The sequence below is a fragment of the Melospiza georgiana genome, chromosome 14 (genome assembly GCF_028018845.1).
Source record: "Melospiza georgiana isolate bMelGeo1 chromosome 14, bMelGeo1.pri, whole genome shotgun sequence".
Taxonomy (NCBI): domain Eukaryota; kingdom Metazoa; phylum Chordata; class Aves; order Passeriformes; family Passerellidae; genus Melospiza; species Melospiza georgiana.
Window position 1 is genome coordinate 5815081 of NC_080443.1, and position 22864 is coordinate 5837944.

Below are 22864 nucleotides of genomic sequence, written 5' to 3' on the forward strand. Positions count from 1 at the left end.
AAATGTTGATAAGTCTGAGGGAGTCTCTGCAGGGGCATTTTTGCAATGCTTGGGACAGATCAGAAGGAAAAAAAAGACTGCAAAAGTATTTTTCTGCTTCTCCTCTATCCAGGGAGCAAACTGTTCAAGCAACTGTGTTTTCTTCAAATGCCAAGTGGATACATTATGATAATACTCAACTGCAAATAAAAAATTTACTAAGCACTATGAGGAAATCTAAGGAAAACCTGACCCTGAAAATTTCAAACTATTTCTGTACTTCATATCTATCTCAGGTTCATAACGCCTCTGACTATTTGTAGGTTTCTATATTCTAATTCTTTTAATATTTCAAGAAACTTACTGTGACTTAAGTTTCAGTCTGATAAATATAAGGTACTTTACATAAAATGAATTATTTAATCTCAATGGTAAAACTTTCTGTTCTTGTCCTGGCATTCACCATGTACTTAGAACAAAAACTTTGTTCAATGAGACATTACTCTTCCTATTCTGACAACTGTGGGAGAGAAACTATGAAAAAGGACATTCCAGTTGCAAAAAGCTGGGGCAGAGGATGCCAGAACAGTGCTGTCACTTTTTTTACTGTAACCTTTGAAATTCCAAATAGCAGCCCTGGTATCTCAAGATCACTCAAGTACCAATAATGAAAATAATTATTTTTGCTTACCTTCTTCCCAACAAGTTTACAATCTAAATATTTGCAAAGACACAACAGAAGGGCAGAGCAAAAAGAAAGAGTAAAAATGCCAGGCCATGGACAGTCCTGTAATCAGGCTAATTGGAACTGGCCAGAGTATGCTGAAGTGTCTTCTGGTGCTTAGCAGGCACATAACCATGCAAGGGTCTGGGAAGACTAAACCAACAGAAATCAGCACACATTTAATCAACTCAAATGGAATTAGAATGTGAATAGGTGCCTAATATCCCATGCACACACTGAAGTACTCCAGTAACTGTGACACTCAGGGGTGCACTTCAGGGAGCTTGGAAACTGCAGCTACACACTCAGTCTGCTTTAAGCTCCATGATCAGCTTGAAAATGTTGAGACAAGGATTAAATTTTATTATCGCCTTTCAAGAGATTATGCTTAGCAAATGAATTAATAATTACAAACCCTTCCTAAAAAATCTTGCACTGGTACATTAATCTCATCTAGGAAGGCCAGGGATAGTATTTTAATAGGTCAGTTTAACTTTCCTGATAGACCAGTCCTTCAGCACTTTATAAAACCAATTTCATTTTAAAGCCTGAAAATATTTGATCTCTTAAGAAATTATTTATTACTTAAAATATTCAAAGCCACAAGTGTCCTGAAGTACGTGTTCCATTAAAATAAATTAATTCCTGTTAGAATTTAGTACTATGCAAATGGGATGGCCCTGACAGGCTGTCAGGCAGGATTTCCCTGGAGCTGTGGGAAAGCACAAGTGTGCAGGACTGAGCTGCAAAGGACACGGGCTGGACTCACAGAGGGACTGGGAGAGCTCAGACACCCAAATAAAAATGAGGATGCTTAAAGCAGCTTCAACATGTTCCTCTGCTTATGCCTGGGCCAGGCAACTTCTAATGTGACAAGTAGGTTCTGTGGTTGTTCAAGATTAATTCAAATTTTAAAATCTGTCTGGCCTTACCAGGGCAACCCTGCTCTTCTGATTGCAGATTTGCATTATAATGGGCTCTGTAGCAGACTCAAACTTTCTTAAACCCACTCACACAGCCCCTCCCAACAAGGACCAGAGGCAAAACCACAGGACAAAAATCAAACAAAAAAGCCAAACCAGCCTGCAGGCTCTTTTCTTTAAAACAAAGGCTAAAGGGTGTAGTGCCCTTTATTAATAACCTACTGGTAAAAATGCTTGTCAAAAATGTAGAACCACAGAACACACTGAGTTGGAGGGGACCCACAGGGCTCATCCAGTGCAACCCCTGTCCCTGTCCAGACTCCCCAGCAATCCCCCTGTCCATCCCTGGTGTCCAAACCCTCCTGGAGCTCTGGCAGCCTCAGGGCTGTGCCCATCCCCTGGCAGTGCCAGCACCTCTGGGGAAGCAGAGCCTTTCCCTGATCTCCAGGCTGACCCTGCTCTGGTCACAGGGAGCAGAGATTGGAGCTGCAGCCCCCAGGGAATCTCCCTCAGCAAATGGATCATGCAGAGGATTCAGGGCTCCATTCCTCCCCTTTCCAAGAGCATTCACTCCTGCCCAGAAGGGGTGAAATACAGCTGAGCTGCATCTTTACTAGACAGAAAGAGTTTTGCCAGCACTTTTTGCTCTCCTTATCCCTTGAAGACAGTCAAGTGACCCTTTCTTGCTTTTCAAACAACTGCATTAAGTGCTTTGGTCGGGGTGGAGTTTAAAATCTGGTGTTCCAGGTAAAGGCAGATGTTTCCCTGAGATTTACAGGTTTGAAGTCCTAGGAAATGATTCTCCTTCAGACACATCACTGTCCCTGTTTTACTGGGCAGCTCAGGTGTTCCAGATCAGCTACTGGAACCCCTCTTTCCCTGTGCTGGATTTCAGTGCCCTGGGCTGAGAGCTGGGAGGTGACCCTGGGAGGTGGCACAGAGCCCCAGGCAGTGTCTGCCCTGTCCAGTTCCCTCCCCAGGAGCTCTTGTGGGTGCCCCAGCTGAGTTCTGGGCACACAGGAGCCTGAGGAGCATTCCCAGGGCCAGCACGGCTCCTGCCTCCTGCAGGGCTCTGCAGCCAGGGCACCTCCTGTGCTGCAAACCCTGAATGACACTTCTCTATTACTCTAAAACCAAACCATTTTTACAACTGTCTCAGCAAATGATGTATAAAATGAAAGGATAATTTGTTTTTATAGCTCTCTGCCAAGCTCCATACCACACTGCCCAACCCGCAAACAATTTATTCTCTAGGAAATGTCACTAAATAATGACAAGGACTTACAGGTCAAACTGATTTACATTATATAATTTAAATGCCATTCCAAGCAGACCTGATGGCATTTTGAACAAATAATCTCATTTATTTTTGAAGCTCTAAGCTTTCAACAAGTTAATTACAGCTCAGCTAATGGGTAAAACTAAGCACTATATTATAGTGTAGGAGCCTTTTCTTTACCTTACAATTAAGAATTTAGAGAATTATATACATACAAAAGAATAACTCATTAAAAATGAAAGGGTTTTACAGGAAATACTTGCACAGACTCTGAAAGTGGTAGTAATTCTTTCTCTTAAAATACTAAAGAATTATTGTGAGGTGTTTTTAGGAAGCACTAAGGAAGAAATGGCCAACATTGCAATTACAGGTTACATCATCAGAAATAAAATGGCTATTCCTAGTAGAAATCCTCCAGACTTGAACCCTTTGACTTTCAAAGCCATAAAATCTAACAAATCACAGATTATTCCTTTACTAGTGCCTGAGTATGGTATGAATCAACAAAGTGAAAGGATTTGAGAAAAGGAGATTCTGAAGAATATGCCATGATAGATTTTTCTTTTTCTTTAAAAAGAAAATCTTTTTATTTGCAGAATGCAATATTAAAACATCACAGATTTAGCTGCAGATGATAGGCAGCAAAGCATATTCAGGCACACTGTCATGGTTCTTTTTTTTCCCTCTGGTTTGGAAAGGCTGAAAATTGAAAAATTGGAACATGACAGTCACAAAGAAAGAGCAACAAGATGTGAATCCCAGCTTCAATTTTATGCATGCAGATTATGCTCACATAAAGGAGAGCACCTACACAGCTGCTATAAACCTACTTCTCAGCACTCTCAGGTTCATGCCTGGAATTTACTCACATGTCTGTCCAACAAAAGCCCAAGAATTTACGAACAATAATTAAAAAAAAAAGTGTAATATTGCCTTTAAAGTCTGGAACACAAGTTGATTTCAGTGTGATTACCTTGAAAATCAGGAATGTAAGTAACAGAGTTAAACTTTAAAGCTGGCTTGAAATTAAATGTAGCCATTAATATAAATTAGTATCAATTACTAAGAAAGAACCACCATTGAAACATGGGTGTTTCATTGCATAACCTTAGGAATTCTTTGGAAATTTGTGGGGTTTCCACTAATATAAAAATTTGCCTGCTTGTCCCCACACCTGGTTCAGGTACTGACATCCAACCATGCTCTGCTGAATCTCAGTCTCAGTTAACTTTTCTATTGTTTTGGCTGTTGCCCAAGATTTTAAAGAACTTTTTCTGTGAGTTTTGGCAACTGGTGCTGATATATTGCACAACTGTAGACAGATTTCCCCTTTAAAGGCAGAAGTCATTGCTTCTTTAGCACTTACCAGCAGTAAACAGAGAGGGAAGTTCACGCTATTGATTTGCTCATTCTACTGATATTCTTCCCCATCTCACAAATGAGCATGTTGTTCCTGTTGTCTTAGGGAGAAAGACCAAAACTAAGAATCTTAATGTACCTCCCAGCTGGGAACAGAACTGTGAACTATCCCTGGAGCACTGGATTCTCGACTTTTTTGTTGAAAAAAAGCTAAGAAAATGAGATGGTGGGTAGGGAAAAAAGCAGAAGACTGGGATATGCAAGATCATTATGGAAAAACTTGTGCTCTGCAATTGTACAGATACAAAGCAGTAGATCTTCCTGAAAATGCTGTGGCAATTTTAGTGAGGGGAAGAGTAAGAAATGCATCTGCAGACACTTCACAGGGGACAGACTAATAGCTGGCCATTATTCAGATTGTATATTTGGACAAGTTAATATGCATTTAGAACTATGCACACAGAAGGGTTTTCTTGTTGTGGAGAGATTGCAAGACAGATGAGTTATTCCTAATTCACTGCTATATACATGACAAATTAGAGCTTTTCATACTGAGTTTTAATAATGAATGATTAGTTCCTGACACCAGCCTTGACAGGTCATTAACTACAGCACAACCATCAAGTGTTAGTAAAGTAAAAGTGTTCTCTTACACATCAAACTTAACAAAATCTGTCCCACTTTGAGAAACTTACCATAAATTTTGTTGACTGGTATTTAAAGCACAGATAATTAACTCTTCTTCACAGGAATAATATTTCTAAATACAATAAATTCTAAGTAAAAAAAATGCCCTTCTGTAATTGTCTGTCATGACTTGGAATGAAGAGATGACAAGGACCAGTTTAGCATTCTCAGCATTAAGAACACATGAAAAATTATTCTCATTGGAGCCAGTCAAATCCAGTTCATGGCTGGGAATAACTCCACATGCATATTTTATGTATAAATCTATATATAACTCTATATATTGCACACAGGAGACCTGAACTATCAGACATTTACCATCTTTTAATAAAACAGTAGTGCTAAATGGAACTGGCTGGTAAACATTAGTCACAAAAACATGTCAATAAGGCTGCAAAGATTCTAAATGATGGAAAAAATCATGGCCTGCTTTCAAAATAAGTCAGTGAAGGCTTGTAATATATTTTACTTCTAAATTACTCCTTCTAGTTTATGGATTAAAGAAATACAACATTATGGAGTGTAAATATGTTGCTATGGGGAGAACAGGCTGGGTGACTGGTTTCACTGAAGTTCATTGCATATGAAGGAAATACTCCAAGGAAATACTTCAAACAGTTCAATATTTAATGTTGTATATTCAGATTTACTTTCAAAATGTTTTCCTCTATAACATGAAACCAATTTTCTTTTTTTAAAATCATTGCTGGAGTTGCAAATAAATACAAGTCCCAGGAATATCCCTGTTCAGAAACTTAACCTGAAAGTTTTTAGTGGCTGCTCTATGTTAATAGAGAACACATCCCTGCAGTTCACAGCCCACCAGAGAACATCCTATCTGGCCTTTTATCTCAGCACCTCCTACATGAAGCATTCCAGACTGTTTCCACCTAAAAATCACCTTCCTGTGCTCTGTGAGAAAGCAGAACTGATGAGGTGGGGCTGGAATGATTAACTCCCACTCCTGACAGACTGCACCTATGCTTAGCTGTAACAAGTTCAAGTTCAATTAAAAAGATTTTGGAACACATGCTGGGATTAATTCTATCAAGCAGAAACAACTTAGATTGTTTTCAAGTCCAACAAACAGAGTGCAGAGTACGAATTTTCCAAGAGTTGGGAAGGACAGGCTGGGTGGGGGCTGGAGAATAAAATGATTGCACTGCAGAGGTCTATTCATGTAAAGTAGCTCTAATATGATAAGAGAAGCCTGACACCTCCAAATTTACCTCTTTTGGCTGGGAGAACTGTGTCCTTGTGGGAGCAAAGGGATCAGCACAGGGAACACAGCAGTGACACTGAGCCCCAGCATGGGGCTGCTCTCCACAGCTGCTCCCCTCCTGATAACCCACTCACCCTGACTATCCTCATGGGTCACCAGAGTTCACTGCTGAGCTGGGACAAATAAGGAGAACACTATAACTAAGAACATTAGATCTACACAAATAGCATTTAACTGAAATAGAGAAAAAATCCTCTTACTTAATCCAGTTCATCAGCTCCACAGTGTCTGGGTCATAGAATTCTCTCAGCTCTGATAGTTCATCCATTATTCCTGGCCAGAACTAAAATGGAAACAAAACAGAACAACCTGAAGACAGAATGAACCAAACAAGTTTTGGATGCTGAAATGTATAATTTCCTCTTAGCTGGCAAACAATCTTGTCCAGCTCATGGGCAAATTCCAAGACACAAGAGTATCTATCTGCCCTTCCTAGGAAGGAGAGGGGGCTGTCACTGCAGGGTGAACACACAGTTTCAGAGTTGGAGATCTGCAGCTCCTGCCAGATGACCAACAGGACTAGAACTTCCCATTATCAATAATGACAACACAAGGAAAAGCCCCAGGAATTAACCTTAAGTTTGGAAAGGAAATATAAAACTAAATTTTAAAAAGTAGGAAATATGTATCAGAAGTAGAGACTATTAGATGTACTGCAGATGCTATTAATGGTATTTCAGAAGTTTGAATTAAAAGAGAACTACTGAAGGCAAAAATAAAACTGTGACTGAATGACAACAACAAATAGGCCATCAGGGGAAAGCATTTAAAAATTTACTATAGACAAAGAATACATAAATCAAATCCAGAGGAGGGAAGAAAGGATGGAAACTGATTCTGAAAAGCTTAACCCTCCTGTCCAAAAAGCTAAGGGAACAATGATTTATTTAAGGGTTTATTGTTTAAGGCAGTGAATATTTCAGGGCAGAAGGGAGCAATTAAGGAAGATAATGACAATGCTAATGACAGATTGCTGTGCATCAGTCTTTACTACAGAGGATGCTATGCAAAAACCTATTCCAAACCTGCTTGCTTTAGATAAGAAGGACTGCTGGTTTGAAAACTGAAATGCTACAGGACAAAGTCTAAGAAAACCCACCTGATTATCTAAAAAGCCATTAATCATCCCATTTTAATGCTCATCCAAGAGTTCAGAAGCAATCTGAATGTGGTGCTGCTGAGCCCCTAAGCAAACACAGGCATTCCTTCACTAAAACTGTAATTACATGGCAGGCCTGGGGGCAGGAGGTGTAACTGGGCCAATTAAGAGTCTCACCAGTGTACCTGCTTGCTTAAAACACTTGTTCAAGTGCTCCTGGCACCTCCCAGGGGGAGCCATGGCAGCATCACAGCTGTGGGGAAGCTCTGGGAAGTACAACAGTACAACAGATGCATTTCTGCTCTTCAGAAGCTCTCCCAGAGATTAGTAACTCCAGCTGTTGTGAAAGGAGATTGTGGAGTCTCATCATGAATCCAAACTGCCTCTCTTCATTACTGAAATGCCCTGGACAGCTGCACATTCTGAGAGCTTGGAGTCCTTCAGGGTGGAGACACAAGGAATGGGCCCTGCTTTGCTTTTCAGTGCACCCTGCCCTGTAACCTCCTGGGGAACCAGTGGCTGTCCCACCAGTGCCACAGCTCCCTGCTCACTGCTGGGGCTGTTCCATGGCATTCCCTCTGGAAAGGTTTTTTAACTCACAGTACTGCAAGTTTTGAGTGAGTACAAGCAGTTTCCACTGGAGGAAAATTTTGGTCATGGGGCTTGCTCTTAGTGAATTGAAAAATTTCCAGGTAGTGTTACATTTGATTGGTAGAACCAAGAGAAAAGTAAGGTACTTCAGGAGTTCCAAATACAAGATAATGACAAATAAAAAGTTAAGCATATAAAAATATGCTTACAATAGCAGTGACAGAACTTTGTCTTGTAAATCAAGTATATGTCAGATTGAGAAAAAGTCTGGTTACACCAGGAGAGGATAAAAAGAACAAATGGAGCACACAGGGGATGTAACAAACTGCTCAGAAGAGAGAGGGAAATGTGAAAGAGGTTTCCAACTTGTAACAGTGCTTGTCTCTGGGGCCAAAGTCTTCAGGAAAAGAAACCAGTTGTCAAGTGGCTTAAATTAGCCCTGAACTGAAGCTGTTCATACACCAAAGACTGCTCAGGTCATGGGTATTTGTTGCAGCATGTGCTGTGATAAATGTAAAGGACTTGGCCATGATGAAGATAAAAATGCAGCTGCAGAAGTAACAGGAATAGAGTGTTTACTCTTAGAGAGAAATCAAGATTATTTGGCAATCCTTGGAATTAGAATGCTCAAGCTCAGAAAATCACCTTAAGTACCAACAATTTATTCAAAATTACTGACATGCAAACACAAATTGATGAGCATTATTATGAAGTTAAAATACAAAATACAGATAAAGGTGAAACCTACCTAAAAAGTGTAAAAAGTGAAACATAAATACTACTTGGTACTGCTTTATGCATGTGTTATGTTATCTGCAGCACAGCTAAAGTAGGCATGGAAATACTTCAGCATTTCACTTTATCTGAAAGATGTTTGCACTGTAATAATGAAAATCACATGAAAACAGGAATACAGATGTCTTACAGGTCTCAAAACATCCTGTGCCTGAAATCTGAAAGACATCCAGCATTGTAGCTGCATCTGCATCTCAATAAATTATTGTTCAAGTGATGTATTTGGGGCTGTAGTAGCCACATGCCTCAAAAGAGGCTTTCATTGGCTTATTCAGGATTAGGTTAATAATCCCATAAAAGTCCTATTTTGAGGAACTGCACTGAAGAACAGTTCTGACAAATGTAACAGATAATGAAACACCCAACTGCCTCCCTACAAATTCAAGAGAAGCAGCCCTGATGGCCAGGTAACTTTGTGGTGTACAGAGAAACTGCCCCTGCAATCTGAGCAGTCAGTGATTCAACAGAGAAATTCTTCTCTGGAAAAGAGAAAGATAAGTGAGTCTCTGTTCCAAAAATCTCCTTCCACTGCCTGTTTGTAAGGTGTTAGAGAATATAAAACCACATTGTCACAGAAGCAATGGGTCTTTTCTGGATCTCTGTAAGAATTCTTGTCTGACCACGCCAGGGCACCTGGGACAGGAGCCTTGTGGGTCCCTTCCAGCTCAGGATATTCTGTGATTCTCTCAGGTTTCTTATCAACTCTTTCAGCTTTGCAGAAAAGACCCACAGAGAGATCCACTCCTCTGGTAGCTCAACTGCAAGAACTGATTCAGGACAAAAAACAACTCAGAGGTGACAAATTTCTCATTCCTACTGTGAAATTTGAAAAATAATATTTTTAATGTCAATAAAAATTATTTCCTCTATTTAGAAGAAACATGAAAATGATGCTTTTCATGCAGACTGAGCACAACTAATGACTGCTCTAAAGCCCATGAAATCAGTGTTTTCTGTTGACTTCAGAATTGAATCTGACAGAATTTAGGAACTTTACATCTGCTCATGAAGAGTGGGAGGAAAAATATTCCTAGTGATCTGTTACATTAGACTATCAGAATGTCATGCTCCTGGTATCCTCCATGTCAGAAGAAATGACATTTTTTGTGTCATATTCAGAGATGATGAAAATAGCAAATGACTTCCTAACCATCACATGAGTGGACAAAAAGTGTCCCCTAACAGAACAATAAGACAATTTAAGTGGAAAACAGTATTTTTTTACTTTTTGTTTCAGTTTTAGAGGGGGGAACACAATACTGGAGTGAACTCTATTAGCAGCTTTCTTAACTGCCTCACTACTGCCTTTTGAACTGCAACAATGAAATGAATCTTGCCTTTTTCTGAAGGGAATTATTTAACAGATGTATTTTCATCTCAGACTAGTTATTGCAGAAACAACTTCTCCATCAAAGCAGACTCTGAATTTTTTGTCTTTGTGACTACAGATGAAAAGAATGGTTTGCCCATTAAATCAGTGTTCTAAATCTCACTGCTATGACACACTGATAATCTTGCACACGTTATTGATTTAGGTATGTTTGATGCATTTACATTTAAGTGTTTGACAATAATAATATTCTGTTTCTGGAACAGACAGAAGACAAAGCAGGTACTTGACCATTTAATAATTCTGTACTTTAAAACAAATGAGATGAGGCACAGCAGTAGAGATTACTATTATTTCTGCTCCTACAATAAATCATGGCACAATGTGACAATCTGCATTTTATCCACAACTTAGTTAAAACCAAAAGAGACAACTCTCCATAAAATTATGCCTTTAAATAACACCTGATACTTACACATACAATCAGATAAACATTTGTATCTGTGAACAACTATTTTGGATCAAATTAGCGCAACTGATCCTTCACAGACAATTCCACAGGCACAGCTATCCTCATTTTTAAAATTCAGTTACAATTTTTGTATGTAGTTACTAATAAGACAACTCTTCTAGGAGAAAGGAAAAATTTCATGCAACTAAAATATGCCAAAACATTGAGAAAAAAATTTCTTACCTTAAATGAAATGTACAGTAATGTAATTATTGGTACAGAATACTTAATCACCTGTGTCTATGAGAAATTGAAAAAAAAATTGGTTATTTTGATGATACATTTAATAGACTTAATTTTTAATGTATTGATATCTGAAATATTTCACATGTAGTGGAATTTAAGAGATTGAATTTTAAGCCCATATTCTGATTTTATCTTCAAGTAAAACCCTAATTACAGACTCATCACAAAAGATGGATTTATATCTTTAAATCTATATTCTACAAGGTGGAAAACACTGTCACTCAATATAATTGACTGCAAAGGTCTCCTCAGACTGCTGATGATTTCTTAATACGGAGATTTGTTTAGTAAAATTATGGCTGTTTTTCATAGCCACATCTATATTGCCATCTAGTGTGTTCCAATGGAATTGTTTAATATGGAAACCACCAGAAAATCCATTTTACTCACTAAATTTATACACACATCCAGCAGAGATAACTGCTTTGACAGAACCACAAGCAATACTCAGCCCTGAGCCTTGACTTGGTTCAGCCCAAAGCCCAGTGGATGAAAGGCTGAGTACAGTGCTCACCCTCTGGGATGTGTAGAGATGGAGACACTTCAGGATGAGTTTCCAAACCTCTGCACTGCACAGGCCAAAGGATGCAAACACACACATGTGGGATGTCCAGAGGTACTTCATCCTGGAAGAACACAAACTTTTCATCATCACTGGGAGCTCTGCAAAGCTGCTTGTGAGAGCAGTTCATGTCTAGAGAAACTCTGAACATTTTTCTGAGACTTTCATGCCTTTGAAATAACTGAGTACAGGATTAACACTGCACTTTGCTATACTCTCCTGAGAACATCTCTCTTCCCAAACTTCCATTCTTTCTGGCAGAATTTTGGGAAATGCCTCAGTCTACAAGTAGAAATACACCAGGGAGAGAAAGAATGTTCATGATCCTATCAGTTTGTGGTCAACATATTTTACACTCTCATAAAAATATACTCAATCATCTGAACAAGCCCTTAAAATAAAAAAAAAAATATACCTCATTGTGCTTAATGCCAGACATCCAAAAAGAACTGTGTGAACCAAGCTGTAGGCAGCCTCAGGCTTCAGTGTCACTGTGTATTCTTCCATTTTGTCCTTCAAATGGACTTGATTTGAACCACTAATTGAAGAAAAAAAGTGTTATATTAAGTTCTATAACATATTTCATATAATTATCTGCATTTATAAAGTACAGAATCCTTCTGGGGCCACTAACAACAACCACTGCTATGAGCCCACAACCTTCTATGATCTAATTTAGCCTGATGCCACCAACTCGATGCAGCATCAGGTATTTTCATGTGCAGATTTCTGGAAATGCAGTGGGTTTAAATGAGCTGGATTAGAATGAGATAAAATTCTTTACAGCATGGCAAACTTAGTTTCTTGTTGGAAGCAGCTACTGCCATGTTCAGATGGCTTTTGATGAGTGAAGAATTTAGAATTTAACTGTGATTTGTGGGGTTGTGCTGCTCTGTCTGGATGTTACCATAGTCATAGACTGGAAGCAGAGTTAGGGAAAATGAGCCCTGAAGGGAGTGGTTATTGCTTGAGGTGTCAAGCCTTGTGGAGGGCCCTTCCAATAAAAAGCAAAAAATGGAGCTACTTCAGTTTGTGGGGTTTTCCTATTTTCTTCAGAGCAGGGGATAAGTGAGATAAATGCATTAAAAATTAGGGACATGTCTGGCATTACATCTAGGGTTGCAAAAAATAAGAGCTGCAGAATCTTTATTTTTAAAAATGACAGATCCAGTAAGTTTTTAAGGAGGCTGGTACCAAAATTTTCAGCTTTGCAGAAAAGTCCCACAGAGAAATCCACTTTTCTGGTAGCATTTACAGATGACTGACACTGGACAATTACTATTGTAATATGTAATTGTCACACCATTGTTTTGGAACATCTTGGGTACTCTCCCTTTCTCTTGCTCTCTCCTATTTATCCAGTCTTCCCTAAAATCTCTGATACTGACACTAATCACGTGACACTCCTTGAATTTTTGCTTAATCAAGTTTTATATGATCCCTTCTACCTTTTGCCTAGGTTGTACGTGTAAAACTGAGAGCTCTATAATGAACCTTTTTTTTTTTTGAATAACATTTCTGTCTGATTTTCTTCCGTGTTCTGTAGATAGCTCAGAATCCCACAGATTAGCTCTGGGAACTGCCAGCAGTGTACACAGTTACAGCTCCTGCCCCTTCACACAGACCACAGAGCTCAGCACAGCTGATTTCTGGGCAGGTAACATCCAGGGAAATCTGGGTTGTTTTGAGGGCAACACCTGGGAAATCTGTGATTTGGGGTGCTTTGCACAGAGAAAATGGGAAGAACTGAAGAAACTAACAATGTTTTAGATAAAAACATCCTTCCCCTGCTTCTCCTCATCCCAAAAAACCCAACCAACATTAAACATACTGCAAAACTTCAGCAGCAAAAGCTTGAGTGAATCTAGGGAAGGATGTTCCTTTGGTTACATTTTTAGCTTCAACAGGAAGTTACTTATTCTGATTTCTCTCTCCTACACCCCCCTCCTCAGTAGCTGTGCAAAGCCATCCTGTATCTGCTGCTGTGTTCACCTATCAGTTCCTCAGCCAGCTGAAGAAAATAAAAATGTGAATTTTCTTAATTGATAAAATTCAATTGATAAAAATGTGAATTTTCTTAAAACTGGATTTACCTGAGGTTCCGAAAGGCAACAATTACAGCTGCTACTGTCAGAAGGAAGAGAACAAATCCATAGACGTAAAACAGTAAGGTACTGGAGAGTCTTGAGAAAGTATTTAAAGGTAATAAACCAAAGGCTTCTTCACAAAGATAGAGGTTAGCATCAAAATCTCTAAAAAAAAAAATAAGCACCTTTGTCCATCATGCATTTCATAACTTGATGTCAAAAAGGATCAAAGTTTCCTTTCTTCTCAAGAAATTACAAAGTCACACTTGTGCAGATTATTCTTACAGCAAGTATGACATAAACATGAGGTAAAACTGTGATTTATTGCACACATTTGAAACAGGAACAACCTGAAGGCTTCAATTAAAGAAGTCAAACAAAAAAGCAAAACTGCAGCTAAATCATACCTTGTTGCTCCAAATCCAAATTTTGCTTTCAGGAATTTGAATATATGCTCATCTGATTCAAGATTAAGAATTTTCTACAAAGGGGGGAAGAGAAAGGAAATTATATTTAAAATACCAAAATGTCACACAGTAAACAGCAGTTTTTTTCATTTAAATGCAACTGTGAAGCAACACAGGCTTACTAAGATGGGTGCTTTGCAATCAAAGAAGCATTCAGTTTTAACTGCATGCATTGAAAAGAAAATTCAGTGAAACACTTTGCAAATGCTCAACAGTATAGATCTACAACTGACATAAAATTACAGGTGAGCTCCAAGTTAACACCAATTTTTGGTGTTAATTTATGAAGTTTCCAAATTCATATATCAAAGATTAGCAAAACTATCTTTAATTTCTAAAATGCAGTTTCTGAGATGCAGAAAAATGTCACTGCACTTTTTGTTTAATGATATTCCTGAAGATGGTTAACAAATAGCTTTTAACATAATACAATGTGTAATTTTTGATATTAAAAATTATTTGCCTACCTTAATGAATTTATTTATTAGGAGAGTCAAGCACAAGACTAGTAGAACATGGAGGATAAGTTTCCCAAGCCTATTAAGCAAGCCACCCTTTTTTAGGTTTTTCTACAAAGAAAAAAATATTCATATTTCAGTCATTTTTTTATTTTAATGTATTTGGAACAGAAGCATCACAGGCTATTTGCAACAGCTCCTCTGCTAGTCCTGAGCAGCACCAACTTTGCATTAAGGTCATTTAGGCAAAAATAGACACAGAACCAAGTACCCAGAATAAAGATAAACTTGCACAAAACTGAAGAGATAATGCCATAAAAGCTTTGATGTGGCAGAGTTTTGGGAGCAGCCAAACAGCCTTTCTTTGGCAGCAGCCCTGGTGTACTTACAGAAGTCATTCCCTAATTTCCACAATCTTGTGTGCCTTTTGAATACCTACTCATTACCACTAAACATGGCAAAGGGATCTTCTGGCTCTGTCACTTGATAGCATTTTGAGCAATTCTCCAGTTTCAAGCTCCAGATCCAGATAAGCTGCTCACAGTTAACTGGGAATAGGTGCAGAAAACAGGAATGGCCCTGTAAACTCCTTTATTGTGGTCAGAGGCTGTCACCAATGCCAGAATCAGAAAAAAAAAGAACTGTAACTACATTAAAAAAACCCTGATCTTTGAAAGAAACAATGGATTTCAGGAAGCTGAACTCGACATGAGCCTAGCTGTCCAAGTTGTTACAGATTATTCTGTTGGAGGCAGATCCAGAAATTCAAGCCAAGTCCTGCTGAAACAGGTGTAAAGTCCATTTATGCAATTTTTTTTTCAGGATCCAAACTGCAGCTTGCACAATCATTAATGTTAATAGCAATCATGGAATTATGATGTCTGATGTGATTGGTTAAGCTGCAGTTAGTGTAATGGAATTCATTATTTGATCAGGCAATGTTTGGGTTGCTGTATGCTATAGTAATTCCTTTTAATTAATATTACTAAATGAAAATTATAATGCATCTAAATTATTCATTCACACACACACACATATATAAAAATACTCTTTATTTAGTACTACAGAAATATTTTGGTACCTACCTGGATTGTCCTTGCTATTAAGACAGAAACATTAAAACTTATAAGTAATGATCCAAGAATCATAGAATTGAAGAACTGTAGGACACAGACCAGCAGTAACCCAGAAATCTGAATGATATAGAGCCATGTAACCTGTAACAATAATGAGATTTTTATGCCTACAAAACTTTACAGTCATAGGTGCTTTTCTTTCAATATGCTTTATAATTTATTTCAACATCAATTATTTTGCAAATAATGTATCATCTTGCAGTGAATCATTACATTTAAAGCCATTCCTGCATCCTTTTTATATTTATGTCCTGAACTACTTAGGTTAATATTTTATGCCATTTTACACTTAAGGAAGCCTGATCCTATAATCAAGCAGATTAACTGCTGATTACAGATGATTATAACTGCAGTGTGAGGAAAATATTAATTACTTAATATTTGGAAGATGGTTTTATTTTCTGTAGTCCAAGAAGTGTTTCTGTAGCCTCTGTGATGTCTTTATGACTGAAGAGTTATGTCTCAGTGCAGTTCAGCAAATAAACATCACCTACCTTCTCAAACTTTCCAGTAATGGTTCAGTACAATCCCTTTTGGGTTATGCTAAACTCTTATCAGAGTTCAGCTCAATGTAAGCACTAAAGCCCAGCTGATTTTCTACAGTGGTACCAAAACAGACATTTTACCTCACATAAAGATCCCAATTTCAGTCTTGTGTTACAGCAGTGGTGTAAATCAGTATCAGAGAGCCCAACAAACTCCACCAGTTCTAAGTAGTGGTTTTTTGAAAATGAGTACAGACACAGTGGTGTGGTGAGTCTGTGTTGGAATAACTCAGCATAAAGCTGGGAATTTGCTGACTTTTTAGGCAGCTGAGCAGTCACATTAAATGTTGACTTTAGCTTGCAGCTGCTGATATAATAGAGTTAAGAAATTTAAGTAAGCCACATTTATTTTGATATGCAGGCCCCTACTCATTTTCAGTTAAATTAATACAATCAGTAAAGTTCAAGTCTGCTTCAAATTGAAAATGAATTTACATGAATTACTCTTCATCCTCCTGTAACCTTTCCTAAAGTTAGAATCTTTTTCAACCAGTGCAAGCTTTCACCATGCCTAAAATGATCTTGGTAGAATTTCACAGCTATGTTAATGTCAAAGACAGTGTTTTCATCTTCTACAGTACATTTCTGTTTTGTGAGATTGACTGTCAGTGATCCCTGACCTTCTTAGTAAGACTTGGTTTATTTTCTGGCTTATCCAGCTCAGCAACACAGCAGAGGCAATGCTGTTATTTTGTGGTGAATGCCAATGCAGGAAGACAACAATTGCTTCTCCCCAGCAACCTGGTGTTCTGCATCCTCCTCCTGTGCAGAGCTTGGTCCCAAACGAGGATGCACAATGCCTGAGGCAAAATTCACACACTGCTTTGACTGCAGCTTGCACAAAGATTCCCTGTGGTACTTTTTCCTTCTGGCAACTTTGAGAGGCCATGCTAAAGCTGTGGTATCAGATCAACTGTTAGGATGGTGTTTGGAAGTGTCAAATAGTATCTAAACAAAAGCAGACAACAATTAAATAGACATGAACTGGTTCAAGTGAACAAAAACCAGAAATGGTGTTGTTTCCATCATTCACTGTTGGACTTGCAGGGTTTATACACTGGGATTGCTTCAAAGCACAAGGCACACAGCACAACCTGTATTACTCTGGCCATCCAGGCCACTGGTTAGGAAAACACCTTAAAACTGTTGGCTTTGTGAAGGCAAAGGAACAAAAGTAGGTTCTTTCCAAAGAGAAATTTACCTTTGCTGTGGGAATCATGTCCAAGCAGTCCAGTATGAACAATGCCAATGCTTGTATCAGCATCATGAACTGGTTAAATTGCCAAGTCAGGCTAAAGAGAAACGTTGCTATGAATACAGCCATGAGTGTGAGCCTCTGCAAGGAGGGAACAAAGTTTAATTTTATAGTTTTCTTGGTTAAAACACAAAAAAATCAAGCAAAAAAAACTCCAACCCAAACAAACCAAACCAAAGCCCATCTTAATCTGCTCTTATTTTAAACCACTTTTAAAACACTGAATTTTCTAACTGCAGTAACAGCTTAGAGGATAACAAATATTTTATTAGAGTTACAAATTCTTGACTTATGCCTGTGTTATTCTTGACTTATGCCAGGGAGATCTTGGATAGTTTCAGCCCCCAGATTAAAATGCAATACCTGTTTTACTGTGGTATAAATAGCAGTTAGTTGATCAAAATGAGGAATGGTAACTTAAGAACTGTTGGTCAAAGAAACTGTATCAGCCCTTTGCTTGAGGACAGTTCTCTGCTCCTGAGTTTACTGTCAGTGATCAGTTCCTCAGTTTACTGTCAGTTTACTGTCTCAGTTCCTGAGTTTACTGTGTCCCACTTGTCAGATGTACTCACCTCCTGAGCAGGCTGTAAATGAGCTCTGAGCAGGTATGTGATGGCTGCTATCTGAACAGCAAAGAATGGCAGTGCCCAGTTCTCCCTTAAAGGAATGGTGAATTCTACCCTTGTGGTATCTACTCTGTACAAAACAGACAGTTTCACAAATTTAAAATCAAACAAACACTTGGTGACAGACAGCTTGCAATTTCAGGCATCTTTGTGCTATTTTAACTCCTTTTTTATAAAAGTGGAGGCTCTACACTCCAGTTCTTTCAACACATCTGGCTCTGAAAATAAATCCCTGTGAAGGTTCTGCAAGTTATGCATTGTTTCTGCATGTCAAATGATGGACTTCAGCTTCACTAACTAAAAAAAAATATACTATGGATTACATCTTACTTATGTATGGGTAATTTAGAAATGACAAATACACGCCAAACTAAAAGCACTAACGAAATCCAGCTTGTGGATTTCCACATCACAGGTCATGTTACTTCATTTTCTGGTTTGCAAATGCTCATAGAAGAATATAAACAATATAATTTTCACTGTGATCCCAATGACTTGAGCATGAAGACAGTTTGCTTATGAGCTTTGGGTCATTTTTTGAAGCTTTTGAACATAAGAAGTATGTGAGGGAAGAATTCCCCAAAGAATGGTCATTTGCAAAACCTGATTTAAAAGTTAAAAACAAAGAATAATTCTCTTTTTCCCAGTGTAGAGAAAATATTTGCTAAAACAATAATTCTCTTTCTCCCAGTGTAGAGAAAATATTTGCTAAAGCAGCAAGTAAGCAACAAATCTGAAACATGCTTAGCTGGAGGAAGAACGTGTCTAAATGGAATTACTCAGCAGCCTCAGATGTAATTAATCTGGACAGAAAGTCTTTATCCAAATCCATTCTATGCACTTATTATAGTGCATAAAGTAAACAAGCTCTCACTGTTCACCAATTATTAGAAAGATGGACAAATTTGCTCCAGATATTCTGTAAATGGAAGAGATGACCTCATGAAAGAAATGTGTGAAATACTGTACATTGCATGTGGCTTTTAATTCCTTTTATATTTGGAGAAAGAAACACCCTGCCTCCATACACCTGTAATTATTCTGTAGTGAATGTGCCTGCAGATAAATTCCTTTAGAGCTGCTCATTAACATATCAAACATTTCTGGTAGAACCAAGACTGTACTTTTAATTTCTTCAGTAATTCACAGGAAACAGCCAATGTCACCAGTCTTAGCTTCATGCCAGCAGCTTGGTTCTGGCATAAAGCCAGTTCTTAGGTTTTTATCTCCAAACTGGTAACTCTTCAAGTGATAAAGCACTAGAACAGCCCAATTACCATGGGTTTTCTCTGAGGCTTAGTGCAGGAGGTGGCTACAGGAATACGGGGAGAGAGAAGCTGAACTTGAGCTGAGGCTGTGCAAGGAACCCCTGAGGCAGGAGTGGGGCAGTGAGGAGACACCTGAAGGGCTTTCCTGCAGATGTCTTTACCACCTGAGAGATCCTAGGCTGGAGAAGACAGGGTACATCACCTGGAGCTCCAGACACATCTGAAAGATGTACTCCACTTTCAGAGATCACTTTAAGACAAAATTTTCTACTCAAACTTCCAGAACCTTTAAAAACCCAGTCTGATATATCAGTTCATTTCTGATTATTTTCTAATTATTTTTTGTTATTTAAACATTCTTTCCATTTTCTGGCTAACTGGAGAGAGGCCTTTTACTTTCATGTTTTGTCCAATTAATCATGCAGTTAAAGCTTTAATGCCTTACCTTTGAAACTAGGCAAAATATTAGAAAGATTAAATGTTTCATCTCACTTACCTGTTTGTAATATACCAGCAAGCTGCCAACAACCCTGAAAGCCATGTTCCACTAAGAAGCCAGCTTGTTACATACAGAGCAATGACATAAACTGCCTGAAGTCCAAACAAAGTGTAGATATAAAAATAAACAGGCTCTAGGTATTGCTGTAAAACACAAGAATACTGATGTTGACATTAAAACACTCACAGGGGGGGATTATACTTAGTATGAATTAGGTTTTGCTTTTACAAATTAAAAAGTTATCAGGAATATTTCTAATTAGAAAATATCTACAAAGGGGAGCTAGGATTCACTGCAATCTTCATAATGCACTTACAATCTAAAGCCAGAAATAAATGCCTACCTGAATTGGAAGAATCCTATACAGAATGCTGAGAAACACCTCCTGGTAAACATTCATTCTTTCAAGTATGTTAATTGTCCTCACAGATTCAGTTTTATTGTCATATACTAAACCATGTAAACCTTAATGATAAAGAGAAATTGAAATAGGAGATTGTCATTTTCCCCCTCCATCTTCATTTGAACAGTGAATAACTTTTTCAAAGGTATTTTAGGATCTCTCATCAGAAACTGCAAACTTTGAGTCAATGATTCAGAACATATTACCTCTGAATCAACATGACCTTCTGAGGTCTTCAGCTTCCCTGCTTCAAATGTGACTCACAGTGCTAATTCAAGTACTATATATTTAGTAGTGTATAAAACATTTATTTTTACACTTCCATCCCCAGCATAGAATCTGTGGTACATTCTGGATCCTGAGAACTGTTCTTGGCACTACTTTAATCACAGGTGAAGTCATTATTGAAAAATGTGTAGTATAAGCAAAATTGCTAAGGAGCAACAGCTAAATGTCTAGAAAACATGAGACTGTCTGAGAAAGCCCCATAACTGTGTATGATTTCCTTGGAAGCTGCTCCTTGTGTCACTTACTGTCCAGGAATACAGCAAAAAACATTGCCCCTTCCCAGAAATAGCTCATACCTCAAATTAAACAAGAGAAGAATAAAAATGAAAGCAATAAATTGTATAAACTGAATAAACCAGCAAGCTGAAACCTGAGCAGATATGAAAGCTGTCCCTCAAAGTGATTGCCTTCATCAGCATGGGAAGGTGTGGCACAGAAATCAATGCATCATTGTGAAATTTATTATGTCCATAACTTAGTGGCTCCCTGGCATAGGAACAGAATAAATCTGTCTCCAGTACAATTGTTACACTATCTTTCATAGTTATGGTGTGCCTTGTTCTCAATTATATTTGGAAAAAAAAACCCCAACCAAACCTACAAATAGTCAGCTGCAAAACTTACTTTACAGTTTACAATACCTTGCTGAATGGAAGCAGCCTGAATCATCTGTTTGTAGTAGGAATAATAAAGTCCACACTCAGTTCTGAATGAAATTTCCCTTTCGACCTCCTGCAAGTGAAGTTCAACAGGAAATTCATTTTCCATTTGCTTTTCACCATCATCCAAAGCTGCCTTCAACTCCAATTCCTGCAGCACCAGAGAAAGTGACCTCCAGAGAGGCTTCAGTCCTTGGGTTTCACACCCTAAGCAACTCGGTTCAACCAAAGGTGAACACACAGGGACAAATTAGGCTGAGAGGCAATGGGGGTAAATGACTCTTTCAACTGGGGAAATGTACAAGCACTTTGTGATTCTGATCTGCTGCTTGGAAATACTGTGGGCATTTGTCGCAGAGATTTCTCCACAGAAATCCTTTCTTTTGGATTTCTGCGTCTTCGGGAGGCCAGAGGCCCCCGAAGAGAAGGTAAACAATTATTATCAGCTGCTGTGGAATGCAACAGGGACACCTTGATTGGTTCATTTCCTATGTTTATAATTAAGGGCCAATCACCAGTACAAGCTAGGGGACTGAGTCCCTGGACACAGCTTTGTTTGGGATTCTTTTCTATCTATTCTTAGCTTAGCTAGCAGCTCTGCAAACCTCTCTCTATATTCTATTTAGTATAGTCATAATGTATTATATATCATATCTTAATAAATAAGCCTTCTGATCAAGATACAAGATTCACCGTCTCTCTCTCACCAGCAGCGACTGACACAGGTTGCTGTAATAGGCATTTCACTATTTTTTTGCAATATGACAAACTTAGATTGGCCCGTTGGCCCACAGCTGGGCTGTAAAGCTGCACATGCCTGCTTTGAGCATTTAACCTTTTCTCCCAGATGCAGTAATCCCACTGTGCTCCACGGCTCTGCCAGCTCAAGGCTCAATTAATTCAGTGCTCTGAGGGGGCTGCACCATGGTGGCAGGGATATTTCAGCTGGCAGGGGATGCTGCTGCCCACTTGTTCAACATTGCAGGAAGCCAGCTGCCATCACTCATTCCTAACCTACAGCTGAAAGGAAAAGGGACTCTCTACTTGGCTTTAGGGCTAGGTGAACTTCTTATTTCTAATTAAAAATGTTCAAATCATTCAAATTATTATTAGGTACACTTCAATGCAGGTACATTTCAAACTATGCCTTTTTCTTAGCCAATATTGCAGCAGATGGGGTCTAGTAAGATCTGAAAGCTCTTTGCTGTGGAATGCATTTCCTTTTGTTACCTCATTAGTTGTGAAGACCTAATGAAATTTAACAAATCCACAGCTTTGGGCAACCACATTAAAACAAAGATGGCATGAACAACCAATCTGATGAGAACTAAAAAAAGTCTTATACAGAATTGTTCTATTATTAGTGATCTTTTCAGTAGTTTGTATAATAACATCCCAGCAAATTTATCTCCTAAGCAATAAGTTAGAAAAGGTCTCCATCCAGTTAGAAAAAGTTTAAACTGAGGTTTGAAAATCCAGTGAAATCCCTGTATGTGGTATATGCAAATCACTAAAAAACTTGTCTGATTTATAAAAATAACTTCATGAATTCATCTTTCTGTACAAAAGAATGTTACTGAAATAACAGAATATTACTTTTTCAGAGACTTTTATGAATGCCAATCTTGTTAATGCAACCTTGCACAGATCCCCAAGACTTTTCAACTTTCTCATACAATCCCAACTCTTATGCTGGAGCAGAATCAATTCTATTTCAGAGCTAACATAAAGCTTGACAAAAAAAATCATGTTCTTCTCTCCTCTGCTGCCCAGTGCAGGTCCTTCTCTCAAAGCATGTGTTTTATT

At 38.3% G+C, this 22864-nt stretch overlaps 1 protein-coding gene across 2 annotated transcripts in view; it reads right to left on the reverse strand.

The window, feature by feature from the left end:
• DPY19L3 (dpy-19 like C-mannosyltransferase 3) overlaps nucleotides 1–22864 on the reverse strand; it is a 36594-nt gene that overhangs the window by 5912 nt on the left and 7818 nt on the right. The window contains exons 4-17 of one of the 2 annotated variants that reach the window (XM_058033969.1): nucleotides 21041–21131; nucleotides 20052–20173; nucleotides 19706–19851; nucleotides 17888–18011; nucleotides 17262–17396; nucleotides 15465–15596; nucleotides 14389–14490; nucleotides 13862–13935; nucleotides 13461–13619; nucleotides 11783–11905; nucleotides 11320–11431; nucleotides 10743–10799; nucleotides 6434–6516; nucleotides 1–4365 (exon numbers count right to left, since the gene is read on the reverse strand). In XM_058033969.1, the coding sequence (XP_057889952.1) occupies nucleotides 4338–4365; nucleotides 6434–6516; nucleotides 10743–10799; nucleotides 11320–11431; nucleotides 11783–11905; nucleotides 13461–13619; nucleotides 13862–13935; nucleotides 14389–14490; nucleotides 15465–15596; nucleotides 17262–17396; nucleotides 17888–18011; nucleotides 19706–19851; nucleotides 20052–20173; nucleotides 21041–21131 (1488 nt within the window). In that variant the 3' untranslated portion in view covers nucleotides 1–4337. The remainder of the gene's footprint in view (nucleotides 4366–6433; nucleotides 6517–10742; nucleotides 10800–11319; nucleotides 11432–11782; nucleotides 11906–13460; nucleotides 13620–13861; nucleotides 13936–14388; nucleotides 14491–15464; nucleotides 15597–17261; nucleotides 17397–17887; nucleotides 18012–19705; nucleotides 19852–20051; nucleotides 20174–21040; nucleotides 21132–22864) is intronic. The other variant, XM_058033968.1, reaches the window with a different exon arrangement.